General features: G+C 38.0%; 1 protein-coding gene across 1 annotated transcript in view; it reads left to right on the forward strand.

Moving 5' to 3' along the window:
• Positions 1 to 2,101: 2,101 nt before the first annotated feature.
• The window catches only part of LOC107669092 (actin filament-associated protein 1-like 1), a 20,282-nt gene continuing 4,870 nt past the window's right edge, over positions 2,102 to 17,513 (forward strand). Inside the window, exons 1-14 of the mRNA XM_016461204.1 lie at positions 2,102 to 2,209; positions 7,278 to 7,403; positions 7,916 to 7,999; positions 8,091 to 8,179; positions 8,754 to 8,865; positions 10,183 to 10,281; positions 10,363 to 10,571; positions 10,666 to 10,845; positions 11,041 to 11,124; positions 12,545 to 12,623; positions 14,083 to 14,256; positions 14,431 to 14,630; positions 15,946 to 16,091; positions 16,185 to 16,242. Coding sequence (XP_016316690.1) covers positions 2,173 to 2,209; positions 7,278 to 7,403; positions 7,916 to 7,999; positions 8,091 to 8,179; positions 8,754 to 8,865; positions 10,183 to 10,281; positions 10,363 to 10,571; positions 10,666 to 10,845; positions 11,041 to 11,124; positions 12,545 to 12,623; positions 14,083 to 14,256; positions 14,431 to 14,630; positions 15,946 to 16,091; positions 16,185 to 16,242 — 1,677 coding nt within the window. The 5' untranslated portion in view covers positions 2,102 to 2,172. The remainder of the gene's footprint in view (positions 2,210 to 7,277; positions 7,404 to 7,915; positions 8,000 to 8,090; positions 8,180 to 8,753; positions 8,866 to 10,182; positions 10,282 to 10,362; positions 10,572 to 10,665; positions 10,846 to 11,040; positions 11,125 to 12,544; positions 12,624 to 14,082; positions 14,257 to 14,430; positions 14,631 to 15,945; positions 16,092 to 16,184; positions 16,243 to 17,513) is intronic.

Raw genomic sequence — 17,513 nt, forward strand, 5'->3', positions numbered from 1 at the left:
TTGAATATATCTGATCATTTAAAGCGCAGATGAACGGCTTCTCTCGTCTCGACTGTCTCTTATCTCCAGTTCCAGGCTGTCTAGCAACAGGCCTGCAAAGTTTAACTACACAAACCTTTAGCATCTCATCTGTCTCGCAAGATGTAACATGCCCTCAGGAACCTTCAACTGGGAAATGGACAGAAAAGTGTCCGCTTTCAGTGGTGAGGAGATAGAACTGCTGATACGAGCTGCTTATCTGCACAGAAGTGTGTGTGTTTGATGAAACATACTTGTGTGTGTGATAGAAAGAGGGGGAGAGTGGGTTTTGAGATATTTAGCGTGTCAGATCCTGCCGACTGGTCCCAGGTTTGCCTGTAGCTTAGAGTAACGTCACTGTGAACATGTGCTGATGCGAGTCTGTACATGTCGGCACCCGACTGCTCTCTGGATGGGTGAACACAATGAAGAGAACTAGACCCCCACCTCTTGCAGAATGGCTCTTTTGTGCATAACTACAGTCTCTAGGGGCACTGTAATATAATGTAGGGAGTAGATACAGTCTGTACACTTAGAAGAGACTGCGGGCAGACAGCGCAGATCAACAGATACAAATCAGAGATTGCCTCAGGGGTTACGTAAGGCATGTTTGCCCATAGGAAAGAAAAAATACAAATGAGAAGGTGACGTTCATTTTTGATGAAAATGAAAATCCTTTCTCTATCCCAGTTTAATGTGATTAAAAATACAAATGTACATATAAATGTTTAGACATTTAAAAGTGTTTAATTCATCTTAAAAATAATATATAACTGACTCATCATTAAATAATTTTTTAATTGTAAAAATATAAAAAAATAATTTAAATAAATACACTGAAAAAAATGGCTCAACTAATAATGTGAGTTTCGTGCAGCACTAGGCCAGTCTATTTCTGAGCAGTTTCAGATGGGAAAGTGTTTTGAAACCTGTTCGAAAAGGGTCATTTTTACTGTAAATTAGTGCTACAAAAAGTAACACTTCAACTTTGTGTTTACTAAAGAAAGTGCTATGAAATTAAAGGGGTCATATGATGCGATTTCAATTTTTCCTTTCTCTTTGGAGTGTGACAAGCTCTTGGTGCATAAAGAAGATCTGTAAAGTTGCAAAGACTAAAGTCTCAAATCCAAAGATATATTCTTTATAAAAGTTAAGAGTCAGCCACGCCTACCTAAAACGGCTTGTTCTAACACGCCCCCACATATCTACGTCACGATGTGGAAAGATTTGCATAACGCTGCCCAAATGTTCACGCAAAGAAAGAAGGCGTAACTTTTATTCTCACTGTAGTATTGTTGCCGCCGCCGCCATGTCGTGAAGGCGCTGTGTGATTTCGTTGTGAAAGTGAAACTACTTTGTTTGGCCTTCCAAAAGAGGACGATATCGCTTCGTCATGCCTGGAGCTGATCCGTGCTGGTTGCCGAGGAAATACAATAACTTTGCACTGTGGATCGCCGGATCGGCTTTCACCGTGGACGAAGCGGAGTCCAGCCCGGGGTCATCACATGTGGTTGTCGCAAGCCCTCCGGACGCTCCTTCATCGAATCCGCCTACCGCACCATTCTCAAGCCCACCGGCCTCCGCTCACTCTAGCCCTCCGGCCGTTCCTCACTCTAGCCCCTTTTCAGTTTTTTCTCCTTAGGAAGAACCTTAATTCACATGTTTCTAACTGGTCAGATTTGCCAGTATACATATACTCTGCAAAACTGTCCTCTAAAATGTCATCTTTGGTTTGGGTGACATTTTCCAGGGCTGACATTCATATGTATAAACTGGCATGAAAAAAAAAGAGAACCAATGAGGACTGTTGATCGCCATACTCTCCCCTGTGGGGTAGGGATGTGTGTATTTACTCAGGGCCTGTCCCAGGTGCTATAGAACCCCTCCGGATTAGATCAGGACTGGGTGCCTCCCCTTACTTCACACACACAGTCATCAGTGAGCAGCCCACCCCCAGACACACACCAACAGACCAGAAAGGGAGGATAAATTCCCCTGCTATCCCTCAGTCACTTTTAATCTGGACACAGGAAAGAAAGTGATAAATGTGAAGGAAATGCACCTTTGAATGAGTCAGTTTCTCAGCTGATTCCACCATTCTGGATTGCTGTGACTTGTTCAGGAACAACTGCATGACTTACATCTAGGAAAGATATGGTGGGTCTGGCTGTCTCCTCAGCAGCTGTTTCTGGTAGGTGCTTTGTTACTCGCATGTTTGTCTTTTTTCCTTGGGAACTAGATCATTGTATTATCGAACAGTTCTCGCATTTGTATAAATGGTTTCTGTAGAGGCTGAAGTGAAACGTATTGATTAGTTTTAGTTAAATCTAGTTGTTCCGACTTGAATTAAGCATAACAATGTATTAGTATTTGTAGCTGTATTTAGCCAGTTGTTTTAGTTGTTGAGTTTGTGCATTGCTTTATGAGTAAATCTATATAGTAGCATCACACTCATAAAATCCAAACTGTACAAGTTTAAACAGGTGTTGTTTTGTTGTCTAGGCAAAATATGCTTGTAAAATAAGAACTCACCAAGGTGTTTAGAGCTTTCTTGAGGAGTGCTGTGGTTTTCACAACAGAGTATACATTACTATCTCTGGTGGGCATCTTAAAGCTCTGCCTGCACTTTTAATGAGGTGAGGAATGTTTCCTCGCTTTGCGGCAATGTGTGAGGTGCTGAGTGCTAAAGCACTGGTGCAGTTCTGGGAAAACGCCCCATTGTCCTCTAAAAACACAGCTTTCAACGCCAACTTTACATTCCTCAACATGGCTTTTAGCTTATGTTGAAACAATATGACTGTCAGTAAAGTCCTTTCAAGTGAGCGAGAAAGAAAAATAGATCATCATCTCTGATTTGCCTGCAACAAAGTTGAAAACATCTCACAAGGGGTCGATCCAAAAGAAAGCAACAAACACCCCTGCTATCAGAAGAACCTACAGGTTAACTTGATCCGGCTTTGAGCGCCGGGGTTTATTTCTGTGTTCCCACTATGCTGTTTTGATGTGGTATTATCAGAGAGGGCCACATGTGCTGCTCTCTGGAGGGGAGTGGGCACGTAGCCCCGTGTTGTGCTTGGCTTTGGAAATGACCCTCCACAGGTGCAGCTCAAGATAAAGAGAAGAGCAAATGTGTTTGATCTCATGTAAGAGCGTATCTCTGTAGGAATGACATATGCTTCACTGCGCTCATGTTGGTTTAAGCTGGTCCTAACTGCCCTCAGAAGACGTTTTGTTCATTATGATTTCCAAAACTTATTTTTGACTTCACCTGACTCTTGTGATCTTTATGGGAAATACACCAAAACAAAGTAAATGCTGCATTTTGCAGTTTTGGCGTATCCGTGGAATAACCGATGGCATTTTAGCTGAATAAAACTGAACTTGGATTTCAGCCTGGTTTACCACTTTTCCTAGTAGCTTGACTTTCATATGTTATGTTTTAGAAGCTGGTCCTCTGCATGTGTTCTATTGTGCTCATGTCTATACTTGGCTTAACTAGAAAGACTACATTGCTTAGCCAGCTTAATCAGAAATATCAGTTACACTTTACAATAAAAAAAAAAAACATTTTTTAATTTGTTAATGCATTAAGAACTAACAAAAAAATTTCTACAGCATTTGTTCATCTTGGTTAATGTTAATTTATAAATATACTATTGTTCATTGTTAATTCATGCTCATTTTATAACTAATGTAAAATGTGTTAGTATATGTACAAATTAAGATTAATTATTAAATGCTGTAAAAGTGCTGTTTATTTTTTGAAAATGCATTAGTATATGTAGAAATTAACATTATTAATAAATGCTGTAAAAGTATTATTTATTGTTAGTTCAAAGCTATTGCATTAATATTAACCAATTGAATCTTATTGTAAAATAGTGTCGCTGTCAGAAAAAAAGGTACAAAAACTGTTACTGGGATGGTGCAGTAACTTTTCAAAAGGTACAACTATATACCATTAAGGTACTATGTACCTTTAAGATACATAAAATGCACTGTTTAGGGGTAAGTTAGGTACAAAGGTGTACCTTTTGAAAGGGTACTACCCTAGTGACAGCTTTTGTACCTTTTTTCTGAGAATGATACCAACAGATCATGCTTGTAAGCCTTCACTGTCTGATGAACATCTTTAGGTAGACCTGCATCAAACTAGCACTAACGAGCATCAAACTGCCTAAACCATACAGTTTTACCCATAAACAAGTTTTTCTCTGGTTTAATCAAATATATTCTGTAAATCGTTGTGTCACTTTAGTTACTATTAGATCATCAGCTTGGCTTACACAAGAACTTATATGCAACGTTAACACATTTACTAGGCTGCTGACACTTCACACTGCCCTTAATGGCTTGTGTTACTCCACATGGTTGGTTTTAACACTAAATTCTTCAAATAATTTGCCAAGTGGGCACATTTAACATATTTTTGGCACTTGCAAACATTGTGCCACTTTAGTTGCTACCCAACCGAGTCTCCTGGAGAAGGTCATGTTGAGGGCAACACGCAAAGTTAAACTTAAAGTTAAAGGCTTTTTTATGATCACAGGGGCCTTGTGTCAACAAGTCTGAATAGAGAAACACTCAGACTTACACACCGGTGGGAGTGCCTGTAAGGCAGCTGGGGACACGATGAAAGGAAGTGAGATGTTTTGCAGTACATTAGTCAATAACAAAGGTTCTGCAACTGTGGTGAATCAAAAAAGAAGAAAAAACACTCTTGTCAAAGCAGCAGTACGCTGACCCAAATTTCAGATGAGTAATTTCTGTACATTCGGGTGTAAGAATGTGTTTGTGTGAATTAGAGTATTTGTGTTTCTTTGTGGCTTTTAAACTCCTCACCTTCCCCATGGAGAGATGTGATGCTGAAGCGTTTTGACATTTTCTGGACCAAAGCACAATCTGACTAGAAGCACATCATTCATTAGGTTTCTCATGGGGATGTGGAAGAGGGTGGTGGCCGTTTATGTACAACTTGAGTGAAGCACAGAAAATACAAAGAGCCGAGACGTTTTTCTATACTTGAAAAAATCCTGAATGCGTTTATGTCACGATATCTTACACAGTTTGGACCAGCTTCCAAGATGGCCATTGCGTTTCCAAGATGTCTGTTACTGGAACATGCTGGTAAATCTGGTTATTGTTGAAATTGGAGTGTAGCCATGGTAAACCAGCATGAATGTGCGGAAAACAGATATATCTGTTGCTGGAAAACAGATGGTTTGAACAGGGGTGATAATCAGGCCATACAATATAAGATCTATTTCTGTCTCACGATACAGTAATATTGCATTAATTTAGTGTATAATTGTTCAAAACTATGATACAATGATTGTGGAATGATACAATGTGCGGAATGTTTCTTCAGCACCGATTGAACATATTAGAATGATTTCTGAAGGATCATGTGACACTAAAGACTGAAGTAATAGCTGCTGAAAATTCAGCTTTGCATCACAGGAATAAATTACATTTAAAAAAATATTAAAATAGAAAAAGGCATTTCACAATATTACTGTTTTTCTGTATTTTTGAGCAAATGAATGCAGCCTTGAGACCCCAGACTTTCGAACGAGAGTATATATAATATCATTAGCTCACTGTAAGATTCCATTTTAGTTGAATTTCCATCCATCCCCAATCATATCTTTTTTGTCACTTCAGCATATTCTCTTTCTGCTTTTGAAGGAATTCTATATTTTAATACATTACTTGTGGAGTATCTGACAGCTGAAGTTGATCTGAGTCTTGAGCCACCACAACTGTTAATATCAGTATTGAGCCCAGAGACCCTGAGGTGAATACTTTGGCTCAGCTTGACCCTCTGTCCAAGCCAGATTGTCCAGCTGCGATGGACATGAATGATCAGCCCTGTTCACACTCCCTCTCCCTCCAGCCTTCTGCTCATGATCAATGTGGTCGCAGTGTTGACCATGAGCTCATATCCACTGGGCCAGGAGGTGTACACATGGCTTGATTACTTTCCTTGAACAAAACAGTCAGATTCCTTCCAAATCAGCAAACCTCCTGCCCGGGCACACACTGCCTAGGGTCGCTGATGAATCTGCTTTTTATTGTTTCATGCTGTTTTTTCATCCTTGCAGTCCAGGTTTTTGGTTACATGTTTTTACTCATTTGCTGACAGTGCTTTTGCTCAAACTCAAACACTTAGCTTTAGTAGTAGCGGGTCATTAGTAATGGGTTTGGGAGAGAAAATGTGGTTTAGCTGGTGCTTAACACTGTGTGAGCTTCAGTTTGAGGGCGGCAGTATCTGTTGAGATATCTTAGGGATTTCAGCTCGCCTCCTTCAGAATAAAACTCCAGTACAGCAATGTCATTAAGTCCTTCTCTGCATAATCTAGACATAAGAGACCAGAGGTTAACCCACTGTCTTAACTTGTCTTGAGGGAGCTTAGATGTCAGACATTGAATGAATTTATTGGGCTTGGACCCTCCTCTGATGCTCTCTGTGAGCTTGCTAGGTGGGATGGGAAATTCGCCACAGATCAGAGGGTATGTCTTTGACTCTACACAGGGGTTTTTGGTTTCTCCAGCAGGGCGGCTTTCATCCCACAGAGACCTGGAAGAGAGCTTGAGAGTCCCAGCATGAAGTTTTGAGCTCCAAACCTGTTCCAATTTATAATTCTGCTGACCCGTCATCATCCCCCCCCGTCCATAACTCATATTGTCTGCTGACATGTGTGTCCATACTGAAGACACTCTGTGGAATATAATGTTACAAAGAACCATGCATCTAGATCCATTCTGATTCAGTCATCCCAGCTTTACAAGCTTTTGAAAGTCAGAGACAGATGATTAATGATGAAGACCCGAGTTATCCGAGCTATCCCCTCTCCTCAAAAGTGTCAATGATTGCCCACGATCAAGAAACAGAAAAATCTTTTGAAATTTTAGGGTTAGGGTCACAAAGTTCATACTTCTTAGGGTTGCATATGCAATGAATTTGAACTTGATGGCTTGAATTTGAACTCGATGAACTCGAAACATGGTTATATTAAACAATATGTAGTCAAGTCATTGTATGTGTGAATTTTAATGTATTTCTGAAAACATAATAAATAGGACAAAAATAAGTATCACGTCATTGACCAAAAACCTCTAGAACTGACACTTGTTTTCATTTGCTCATTCATGCTGACGGGTTGATTGTTGGTCTAATTAATCTGTTGTTTTGACAAGCACTGACATTTGTATAGTCTGGTTTCTATCAACCTCTAACCCTGAGCTTTGACCTTCAGTGATGGAGCTCTTGGTGACGGAGTTGAATGTGCTGTTGAAGCTGTTGGACCATGAGACCCTGAGTTGTGCTACAGAAGAGAAGAAAACAGCCGTGAAGAACCTTCTCAGACAACTTCAGCCCTCAGGTAAATACCTAATATCAGTGTCTCTGATGGTTATTATCTGGCCCAAGCTGGGTTTAGTGGTTGGACCACCAGCTGGTAGACCATGTATGTCCAGTCATGTTCCTGGAAAGCCACCTTCTTGCAGAGGTTATCTCTAAACCTAATCAAACACCCCTTCATTCCTACAAGAGAAGGATTGTAAAACATTTTGGTCTGGTAGACCACCTTGGATAAGCCTATTTTAGGCCCTGTGGTCTCATCAGATTGACCACATTGAGCTATGAACTGTTCTGTTCCAGGAGGGAACTGCACAAATATCGCAAATTAAACATCAGTCTGGCAGAGAACTAATAGAAAAATATGCTTAAGACAATTTAGATAAAGAAAAAAACCCTTGGACCAGAAAGTGACAAGACCAGAGGGATAAACATCAGCTTGATGAGACCTTTTTTTTCTCATAAATGAGATTGAAAAAGCTTTTGGCAGTTGTCCTACGTACATGTTCTTTCTTTTTTCTTACTCATTCTTTGCAGTCACTGGAAAAGACTATACATACATGAACACCTCAGTATACAGAAATGGAACCAGCTTTGTCGAATCCCTTTTTGATACGTTCGGTAAGTGAAGAATATCTATGAGACTTACATCTCTCAACATCCTCCAATGTTTTGGAATATTACACTCATAAATGTTTTCACATTTTTACAGATTGTGACCTCGGGGAGCTGAAAGTTGAAATGGAGGATCAAAAGAAAGAGCCAGAGTCAAAACACACCAACCACACAGTCTCGAAACCAGTAAGAAATCTTCTCTCAGGGTATTACCCATAATGCTCTGCTCCTTAGACCCAACGCTAATATATAGTGCATCATTAGCCCTGATGTCAGTGTGTAATAAAGGCTGTGCTCTGCAATGGTGAGATATGGCAGGAAGATTAATCATGCTGTAGTGAGACCTGCACTTCTCTTTCCAGCTGCATTGCACGTTCAGAGCCAGGTCGTTATCTTAAAGTCACGTCACCATCAGCCTTTCATGAGGTCCCCATAGATTCTGTCCGCAGTCTTCCAGCAGTGAGATTTTTCATTGTGTGTGTCAGTGTGTTTGTGTGCCATTATTAGCTCAATAGTCCTTGAAGGCCAGTATCTGATGTATTTCTCAGCCGTCATCCATGTGGCATGTGGGTTTGGCTTTTGATTGGATGCAGCGGTCACATATCATTTGTTATTTGAGTAACTTGCCGAGTGGTGGAAAGGAGCCACATAGCTTTACGATATTGTGAGGACTCACTGAAAAGCAGATGTTAAGTGTGAATTAATGTGATGGGGCAGACAGATGGAGTAAGTCATTGTTTGCCACAATTTTTTGGACCAGAGCACAGCGGACTCGCCTCCCCCCCTGCCCAACACACCACCTCCAGAGGATTACTATGAAGAGGCCGTGCCACTCAGCCCTGGAAAGATGCCAGAGTATATCACCAGCCGCAGTGAGTCTTGTTGCTGTATTACCGTTGCTTGGAAAACATGGCATGGTCTATATAAATTCCTACAGATAAAATAGCTTGGAGAGTGATGCTACAACTTTGTGTTCTTGCAAGAGTCAGAGCATTGACAACAGATCTTTCTTCGTGAACAACTTGAATTAAAAGTGGATAGCTATTAATATAGATAATTAATTTTATTCCTTAGGAATTGACTAGATTGTGAAAATGTGAATGTTACATATCAGAATGGAGCTATATTGATTGTGAAGTTGCAAAAACAATGTTTAAATAGCTACTGGTTAACATCAGGTTATCAGGCTATCGGGCCAGTTGCATAACCTTAGCCACCATGTTAAGACTGTGTCTTAAGAACTAGTTTGACCAACTAGCAGTTGCCAAGGGGTAATCAGTCTTACTTTTCCAATACAAATAAGACCAATCTACCTTTTCATAACTGAATTAAAAAAGTTATGAAACAAAATAAACAGTTTATGCACCCGGCCCCAGGTTAAAAGGCTGTTTCAGTGCAAATGGCTATATTTTAATTAACCTAGAATGTGCATTAAGAAAGTAAATAGGGTCAAATCGGGTCAAAGATAGACTGTTTGTACCATTGACTTTATTACAGCTGTATGCCGGAGACTGGAAACACACGCTCATGTAAAGAAGTTTGGTTAACTCTGACCTGCAAATTGACAAATTTTGAGTTTTTTTTTGTTAGCAGGTGCTAGATATAGATACAGTCAGCAAAGGGGGGGATTGCCCACTTGTCCAAGTCAAGACCAAGTCCATGAAATGCTAGTTTCGGAGTCTTTAAAAAAAGAGTCCGGTTAAGAGTCAAGACCAAGTCCATGAAATGTTAGTTCTGTGTGTTTTTAAGACAGAGTCCGGTCTCGGGTACTACAACACTGATAGTTACCCCTTTATTTCAGTTTAAATTAATAGAATTATCCAAGTTTTGGCTGTTTTAAAAAAGAAAACACCCTCACTAAAAGTTGTGTTTTTATGCTTCAAATAAAGCAATAGCAGTTTAATAATGATGCTAAAAGAAAACTGTTGTGCATTCAAGCAATTCAGTGAGAAGATAAGAGATGTCGGTGAAATCACACATCTAAATTTCATTTCACAGAAGATTGCCAATTAGTTCATGCACATTGCCATGCAACCTTTTGGCAAAGACTTTTACTTTGTCTTAAAGTCCTTCCACAAAGCCAGCTTTTTCTCTTGCACTGCAGGTCAAAAGAGCTCTTCAAATATGACAAATCTGAGATTTTTTTCCCACAAAATATGTGCCATTATGCATCTCTTATATATCTGTAGGCAGCTCCAGTCCTCCTAATTCCATTGAAGACGGATATTACGAAGATGCTGAGAACAATTACCCAACAACGCAAGTGAACGGACGATGCAAAAACTCCTGTAAGCAGGGGAACCCTGATGCTATAAATAGCATTGTCATTTCTTATTAGTAGCATTAGTATGCCATTACTTCTCCTGCAGATAATGACTCAGATGCCTTAAGCAGTTCTTATGAGTCATATGATGAGGAAGAGGAAGAGAAAGGCCAGCGTTTGACGCACCAGTGGCCCTCCGAGGAGAACTCCATGGCCCCGGTGAGAGACTGCCATATCTGTGCCTTCCTGCTAAGGAAGAAACGCTTCGGCCAGTGGGCCAAACAGCTCACTGTCATCCGTGAGAACAGACTCCAGGTGAGCTGCCAAAAGTCCTGAGGGATAAAAAATGAGCCTTGATATTTCTTGGTACTATTATAATACATGGACACCTCTGAATCTTGTTTTATAGTGCTATAAAAGCTCTAAAGACCAGTCACCCTACACAGACATACCACTCAGCCTGTGCACTGTCATCTACGTGCCCAAAGATGGCCGGAGGAAGAAGCACGAGCTCCGATTCTCTCTTCCCAGCGGAGAGGCACTGGTGTTAGCCGTGCAAAGCAAGGAGCAAGCCAAGAAATGGCTCCAAGTAAACACAGTCCCTCACTCGCTTGCACGCTTGGATATCAATCCATTATACATACACACAATAGATGTATCCTGCTGCCAGAAACAATATTGCACAAGAGGAAAATTGCTTTTGTAAAAGGGACCCCCTGTGTGATGGACTATGTTTACACTTGTAGGGAACCACTGATGTGTGTGTATCTTTGTGTGATTACAGGTGGTGCGTGACGTTACAGGTCAGGGGAATGGGTTGGACAGCCCATCATCTCCCATGATTCCTAGGAAGATTGAACTGGATAAGGTGGGATTCCAGCACACATTTGTCTCATTCATGACTCCTGTGCATCTCATCTTCATTACTGACATACAAACCGTGCCAGTGATGGATTGGAGGAACCTTTGGGGGATACACTTTCTGTAAATGGTGGTCTCACTGTGAGTTGGTTAGGAAAATAATTCCACCTGTGATGCGTAAGATGAATACCTCAATAACTTTTCTTTGCAAAAAAAGCATTTTAAAAACATATTATTGCCAATTGTACAGTCAGTGTACATGTCCAAAACAATGTTAAGTACTTTTTGTAAGTACTGTGTGGGTCCTAACGCCCCAGTATAGTGACGGGGACACTATACTGTAAGCATTCCAATTCTATGCTCATTTTACTCCTTATACTGCTGTTCAAAAAGATTATTATTATTTTTTAAAGAAATTATTACTTCTATTCAGCAAGGTCAAAAATGTTTGATTAAAAGTGATAGTAAAATTGTAAATTGTTACAAAAATATCTCTGTTACGAATCAATATACTTCTTCATCAAAGAATCCTAAAAAATGTATCATGGTTTCCACAAAACAATTAAGCAGTTCAAATTAAGTTGAACTTTTTTCAACATTGATAATAATAAGAAATGTTTCTTGAACGCCATATCAACATAGAACCATTTCTTAAGGATCATCTGACACTGAAGACTGGAGTAATTTAGCTTTGCCATCACAAGAATAAATTACATTTTAAAATATATTCAAATATAAAATAGTTATTTTAAATTGTAGTACTATTTACAGTACAGTACTGTAATATTACTGTTTTTACTGCTTTTCTGATCAAATAAATGCAACTTTTGTGCGTATAAAAGACTTTGTTTACAACATTAAAAATATTACCGACCTCAAGCTTTTGAATAGTAGTGCATATAAAACGTTGTTCTAAATGGATACGAGTCTGTCCTCTATCATTGTGTGTAAGTGTGTAATTACATCCCCAGTGCTGCTGTGAATGCCGGTCTGTGTGTGTGTGTAAACAGACTGACAGCATTTAAATGTTCAGGGCTCACTCTCCATCTGCTTTAATTAAAAGTTGTCAAGCTCAGGGTGGTAAATTCTGTCAGAGCAGCTGTAAATAATGGGTTGAATTTAAGGGACCTGTTGTGAGAGGCAAAATAATGGGGAATGTTATGATGTGTGTGTGTTTGCATGTCAGGAAACACATTTTATCTGAATTCAGCAGTCAGTTGTGAAAGGTAGACTGTGCTGGGAGTGTGTTTTCTGTCTGAACACTGCATGTTACTGTAATTGTCTGGCCACAACAGCACCCTGTTCCTACACCTAGTTTTCAATAATCTGCATATCCTATACAGTATTAGCCATATAATAGTTATAGATGTGTACTGTTAAAAATGTGGCATGTTTAGTTTAATCTGGCTGTGCTGTTGTCCCTGTAGTGCTGTTCTTCAGAGAAGCAAACCTCAGATTCTGACAGTATGCCAAGTGTTGAAAGTGCTCGCGATGGACGGGAAAATGGTGAGATCTTCAGTTTATTCTTCTCCGATTACACTTTTCACTTTTCTTTTTTTTTCTGACTTCCAGTTCTTCTCTTTCTCTTTATTTGTGATGTTTGCTAAGGCAAGCGTTACTATTGCTTATATTCAAGGGAATTTGTTTTAAACTCCAAAGTAAAAAAAAGTGCAATTAAAGTGAAAGTAATTCAACCTGCAGTATTTTTGTTTTGCATATGAACTGCCTAGCAGGACCCTGGATACCACCCAAACCACCCTAGAAATCGCGTAACAATGTGAAAAAACACCTTAGTGACCACATAGCAACATACAGAGCTTGGTATGGTACTTACAAATTGGAGTCCGTTACTGATTCCAAATTACATGACAAAATTTGTAGTTAGTAACTTAAGCCATTACATTACACATTTTAGGTAATATAATCAGAGTACTTTTTGATTACTTTTAGATTACTTTTAACATAACCTGTTTATCAGATTGATTTAAATAGGATAATATTGTGCCATACTAATATTAAAATGCAAATAAAATATATTCCTTTTGTTGTTAGACAACATAAAGTGAATTAAGCATTACATTATGTCAAGGTTTCCCAAACTGGGGCTTGTGAAGGAACTGCAGGGGGTTTGTGAGTTTAATGAAAAGCTAATAATTAATTAAGTCATAAAAATGTAATAAACATTCAAATAAATCATTTTCAGTTAACTTCAATCAAAATAAAACACTTACTAAAAAATGAAATATTTTGTTTACCTGCATGTTATGTAGGCAGTTTAGAAAGGAACATTTAGAAAATGAAAAATAATTAGGGTAGAATCAAGAAATTATGAATAATCTATTGCTATTGTGTGAATATATGTATTTAAGTAATCAATAAAAAAGTAACTGTAGTCTGATTACGAGTATTTTAAAATGTAATTTAATCTAATTACAAGTACTTAATTTTTAGAATTTGATAAAGTAATCCAGATTAGATGTAATCAGTTACTATCCTGCTCTGGCAACATATTAAAAACCAGTCAGAGCACCTCATCAACAACTCAGAAAGCCTTAGAAACCACAGCAATTCCCTCACTGTGAGAGAAAAAAGACTCTTAACTCCTTAGAAACTGCGTAGCAATACCCTGGCAACAACTTTAAACATCAATATTGCTTTGGGAAGTTTATCGTGGCAAGAAACACTCACAATTTCTTCTGAATGTAAAAATCTTGTTTCTCTATCACTCTCCCTCTCTCTCACACACACACACACTTTATTCATCCTTTTTCCCCCTGAGCATTGCCACAGGTGCTCTATTAACAAGCAGGAAGTCTTTATGCAGGATGTGGATTGTTTGTGATTATCATTGTTTGGACCAGTGAAATCTTTATTAGCTTTGGCCTAATTCCTGCAGATTGTGTTTCTGTAGACCACACATTTCTTTACATTGTTTTTCACTGAACCATCAAACGCATGTTTACAGGTAAACCCAAGCGAGGTGCATTGTCAGAGCTAACGGGCACCGTAAGCCGAGCCGCAGGAAGAAAGATCACAAGAATGATCAGTTTCTCCAAAAGAAAGCCTCCACTGCCAGGAGACCCCCGCACGTCACTCGATCAGGATCCTCGGTGTGGTAGGACACACATCTTTCTCTCTCGTCTCCCTTTCTCTTTCTCAGATTACAATACCCATGACTATCTCTCCACCTGTTATTTTCAACTTCTCTTTCTTAGCCTTTGATGTCAGACAGTGAAGCAGAATAAATCTACACCATGAAACAGAGGTGGGAGTACTGTAATAATTGCTGTAATTCTTTGTGTGTGTGTGTGAGTGCTGTTGAATCAGTGCTGGAAGGAACACTGGTGTCGTGTGCGGGCCAGATCTCTTTACCTTTACCGTGAGAAAGGAGAACAGCGGGTCCCCCACACTACTGTGGCTCTGAAGGGATGCGAGGTCGTCCCAGGCCTCGGGCCCAAACACCCCTTCGCCCTGAGGATACTGAAAGGAGGTGCAGAGCTGGCAGCTTTAGAGGTATTTTGTGAGACGTTTTCACAACAATGCTTCATAGAGATATATTCTAGCAGTTAGCAATATGAAAATTCTGGCTGATGAAGACAAGCCAACAATTTTTATTACGGATATTAAAATGATTTAATATTTTGTCTAAATAAATAAAAATAAAACACTCATATGTATTTACCAGCAGCATTTAAAAATATTTAAATGCTACAGGTGAATATAGACATCACATCATTATAATGTACAGTTGCATCTCAAAAAATTTGAATGTTAGAACAAACATGAGATACAAGCATGAACAGAGCCAGAGACAATATATATTACACACAAACTAAGATTTGGACAGAGTTTATTGTTTTAATTTCACCACATAAATGAGTATTAAATAATTACAAAACATTTTTTAAATATTTTTTGAGCTATTGCCATTTTATTGATAGTATAATAGGAATGCACAATACATCAGTATTATTGTTAACAAACTATAACTAAAACTTAAACACAAATTAAAAATGTAAACTAAAATGTAATCTAAAAATAACTTAAATTAAATCTAAATAAAAATATTTGTAAAAAATAAAGTTATAAAAATTGACAATTACTAAATGGCTAAAATGTAAACTAAAATAAAACTGAAAACATAAATTATAAAAAGAAAAGCTAATTAAAAATTTTAATAAATGCTATAATATGATATAAATAATCCTAAAATAACACTCGGTTATCAGCCAAAATTATGGATTTTTACATTTATCAGTATAAGTCAAAATTGGATATTTCATTGTGCATGCTTATTTCCTCTGTTTTTACATTTAGGTAACATTTGCCGTCATGTAACATTCACTTAGAGTTAATATTTAAAAACTCTAATAACATATTAACACTTTAATGTAATTTTTAACAAATTCATTCTTAAATTTGTTAAAGATTACATTGAACAGTGTTAATATGTTTTTGGTTATTAGAGTTTTTAAATTTTTTTTCATTTCAGTCATTTAGTAATTGTCCATTTTTATATATTTTTTTAAATATTTTTATTTAGATTTAATTTAATTTTTTAGTTTACATTTTTAATTTTTAAGTATTAGTTTGTTAACAATAATACTGATGTATTGTGCCTTTCTATTATACTATCAATAAAATGGCAATAGCTCAAAAAAATTTTAAAAATGTTTTGTAATTTTTTAATACTCATTTATCATGTGATGAAATTAAAACAATAAATTCTGTCCAAATCTTAGTTTAGGTCTGTGTGTAATATATATTTTGTCTCTGGCTGTTTGTGCTTGTAGCTCATGTTTGTTCCTGTGTGTGTTTGTTGTGCTAGGCGAGTTGCTCGGAGGACATGGGCCGCTGGCTGGGAGTCCTGTTGGCAGAAACCGGTTCCTCTGCTGACCCCGAATCCCTACATTATGACTATGTAGATGTGGAAACTATTGCCAACATCCGTACAGCTGCCCGTCACTCTTTCCTGTGAGTTGAGGGTGAAGGAGATGAGGGCTGGAGTTTTTAGATTGGGTCATCTTGTTGATTTTGACCACCTTGTTTCTTTTCCTGTTTATTTAGATGGGCAACCTCCACAGATTCGAGAACGTATGATGAGGTCCCTTTCGAAGCCATAGAGGTTTGTGGTCGCAGATGAACAAACATCTGATCATGTGCTTACACTCTAACACAGTGGTTTCCAGCCTTTTTCTCAGAGGACACTTTTTACAAGCCATATGCTTCACAACCCTCCCTCCAAAAGAAAATTCTTCACAAAAAAGCACTTCATTTTATGTGCACAGACTTAAATTCAAAGCATATAGAGAGAAATACAAAACATGTACATGCATCAAAGAGAGGATGGTAATTCTGTTAACCTTTAAGAAGAGATCAGATTTATCCTTGTGCCTCTGTGTGCATGTGCTGTGACTGGACTTTAATGAAATATGAGAAGTGTGTGATGACTCTGTGTGCAGTAATCAGGGGTTAGAGCAGGTTCAGTCGTCATGGCCTCTGGCCTCTGAGTGGCTTGTTAAACCCATGCTGAACCTTCAGACACCCGCACAGAAGCTTCAGTTCTCCATCTGTACGTGCCTCAAATCATGTGATCAGGTTACACAATAAAAAATAAAAAATGTTGTCAAATCGAAGTAGTGGAAAAAAATATTTGTTTTTTAAACAGTTTTTTCCCCTCAGTTGTTTATGTAACATTGGTCATTATTTTTATTCTCCAGCCAGAAGAGTAAATTTGAGTCAAAACTAGTATTTTTAATTAACAATATAAAGTATTTTTAAACAAACTATGTTAACTAAAATTTGAAAATGTAAATATATAATAATAATAATAATAATAATAAATATAACCTTTTAGACTGAACCCCCCCCCCCACACACACAAACACACAAACACACAAAACACACAAACATTTCTGCTGTATTATGACAGAACTGCTTGTTTTAAGTTTTTTATGGTGAAAAAAAAACCCAGAAACAATAGTCGTTGAGTGAGTTTTTGATTAAATTATTTTAATTTGTTAATATTAATTGTATTAATAATTATGTTTAATCATTTTTGGTCATCCTCAGCATTCTTGGAAGTTTGCTGAGGCCACCCAGTGGGCCCTAGCTCTCTTTTTTAGAACCACTGTAGTAAATAAAGGCAAAATTCTATTATATTTCACTAAAATTTTTATTAAAATAAATAAACCAGTAGATTTTTGTAGATTTGTTTATAAAAACACAATTGGCATGAACTATTCAACGTTAAACATTTGTTGCGTTGGGAATATGAGGGACATAAATGGCATTGGAACCGTATGAAGCAGCATACAGTACTTATATATATATATAAGTATATATATTGACAGTATCTGACCTGGTACACTTTTTCCTTTCGGCAGGAAAATGAGA

This window comes from Sinocyclocheilus anshuiensis, unplaced genomic scaffold, assembly GCF_001515605.1.
Source record: "Sinocyclocheilus anshuiensis isolate Anshui unplaced genomic scaffold, SAMN03320099.WGS_v1.1 scaffold124, whole genome shotgun sequence".
NCBI lineage: Eukaryota > Metazoa > Chordata > Actinopteri > Cypriniformes > Cyprinidae > Sinocyclocheilus > Sinocyclocheilus anshuiensis.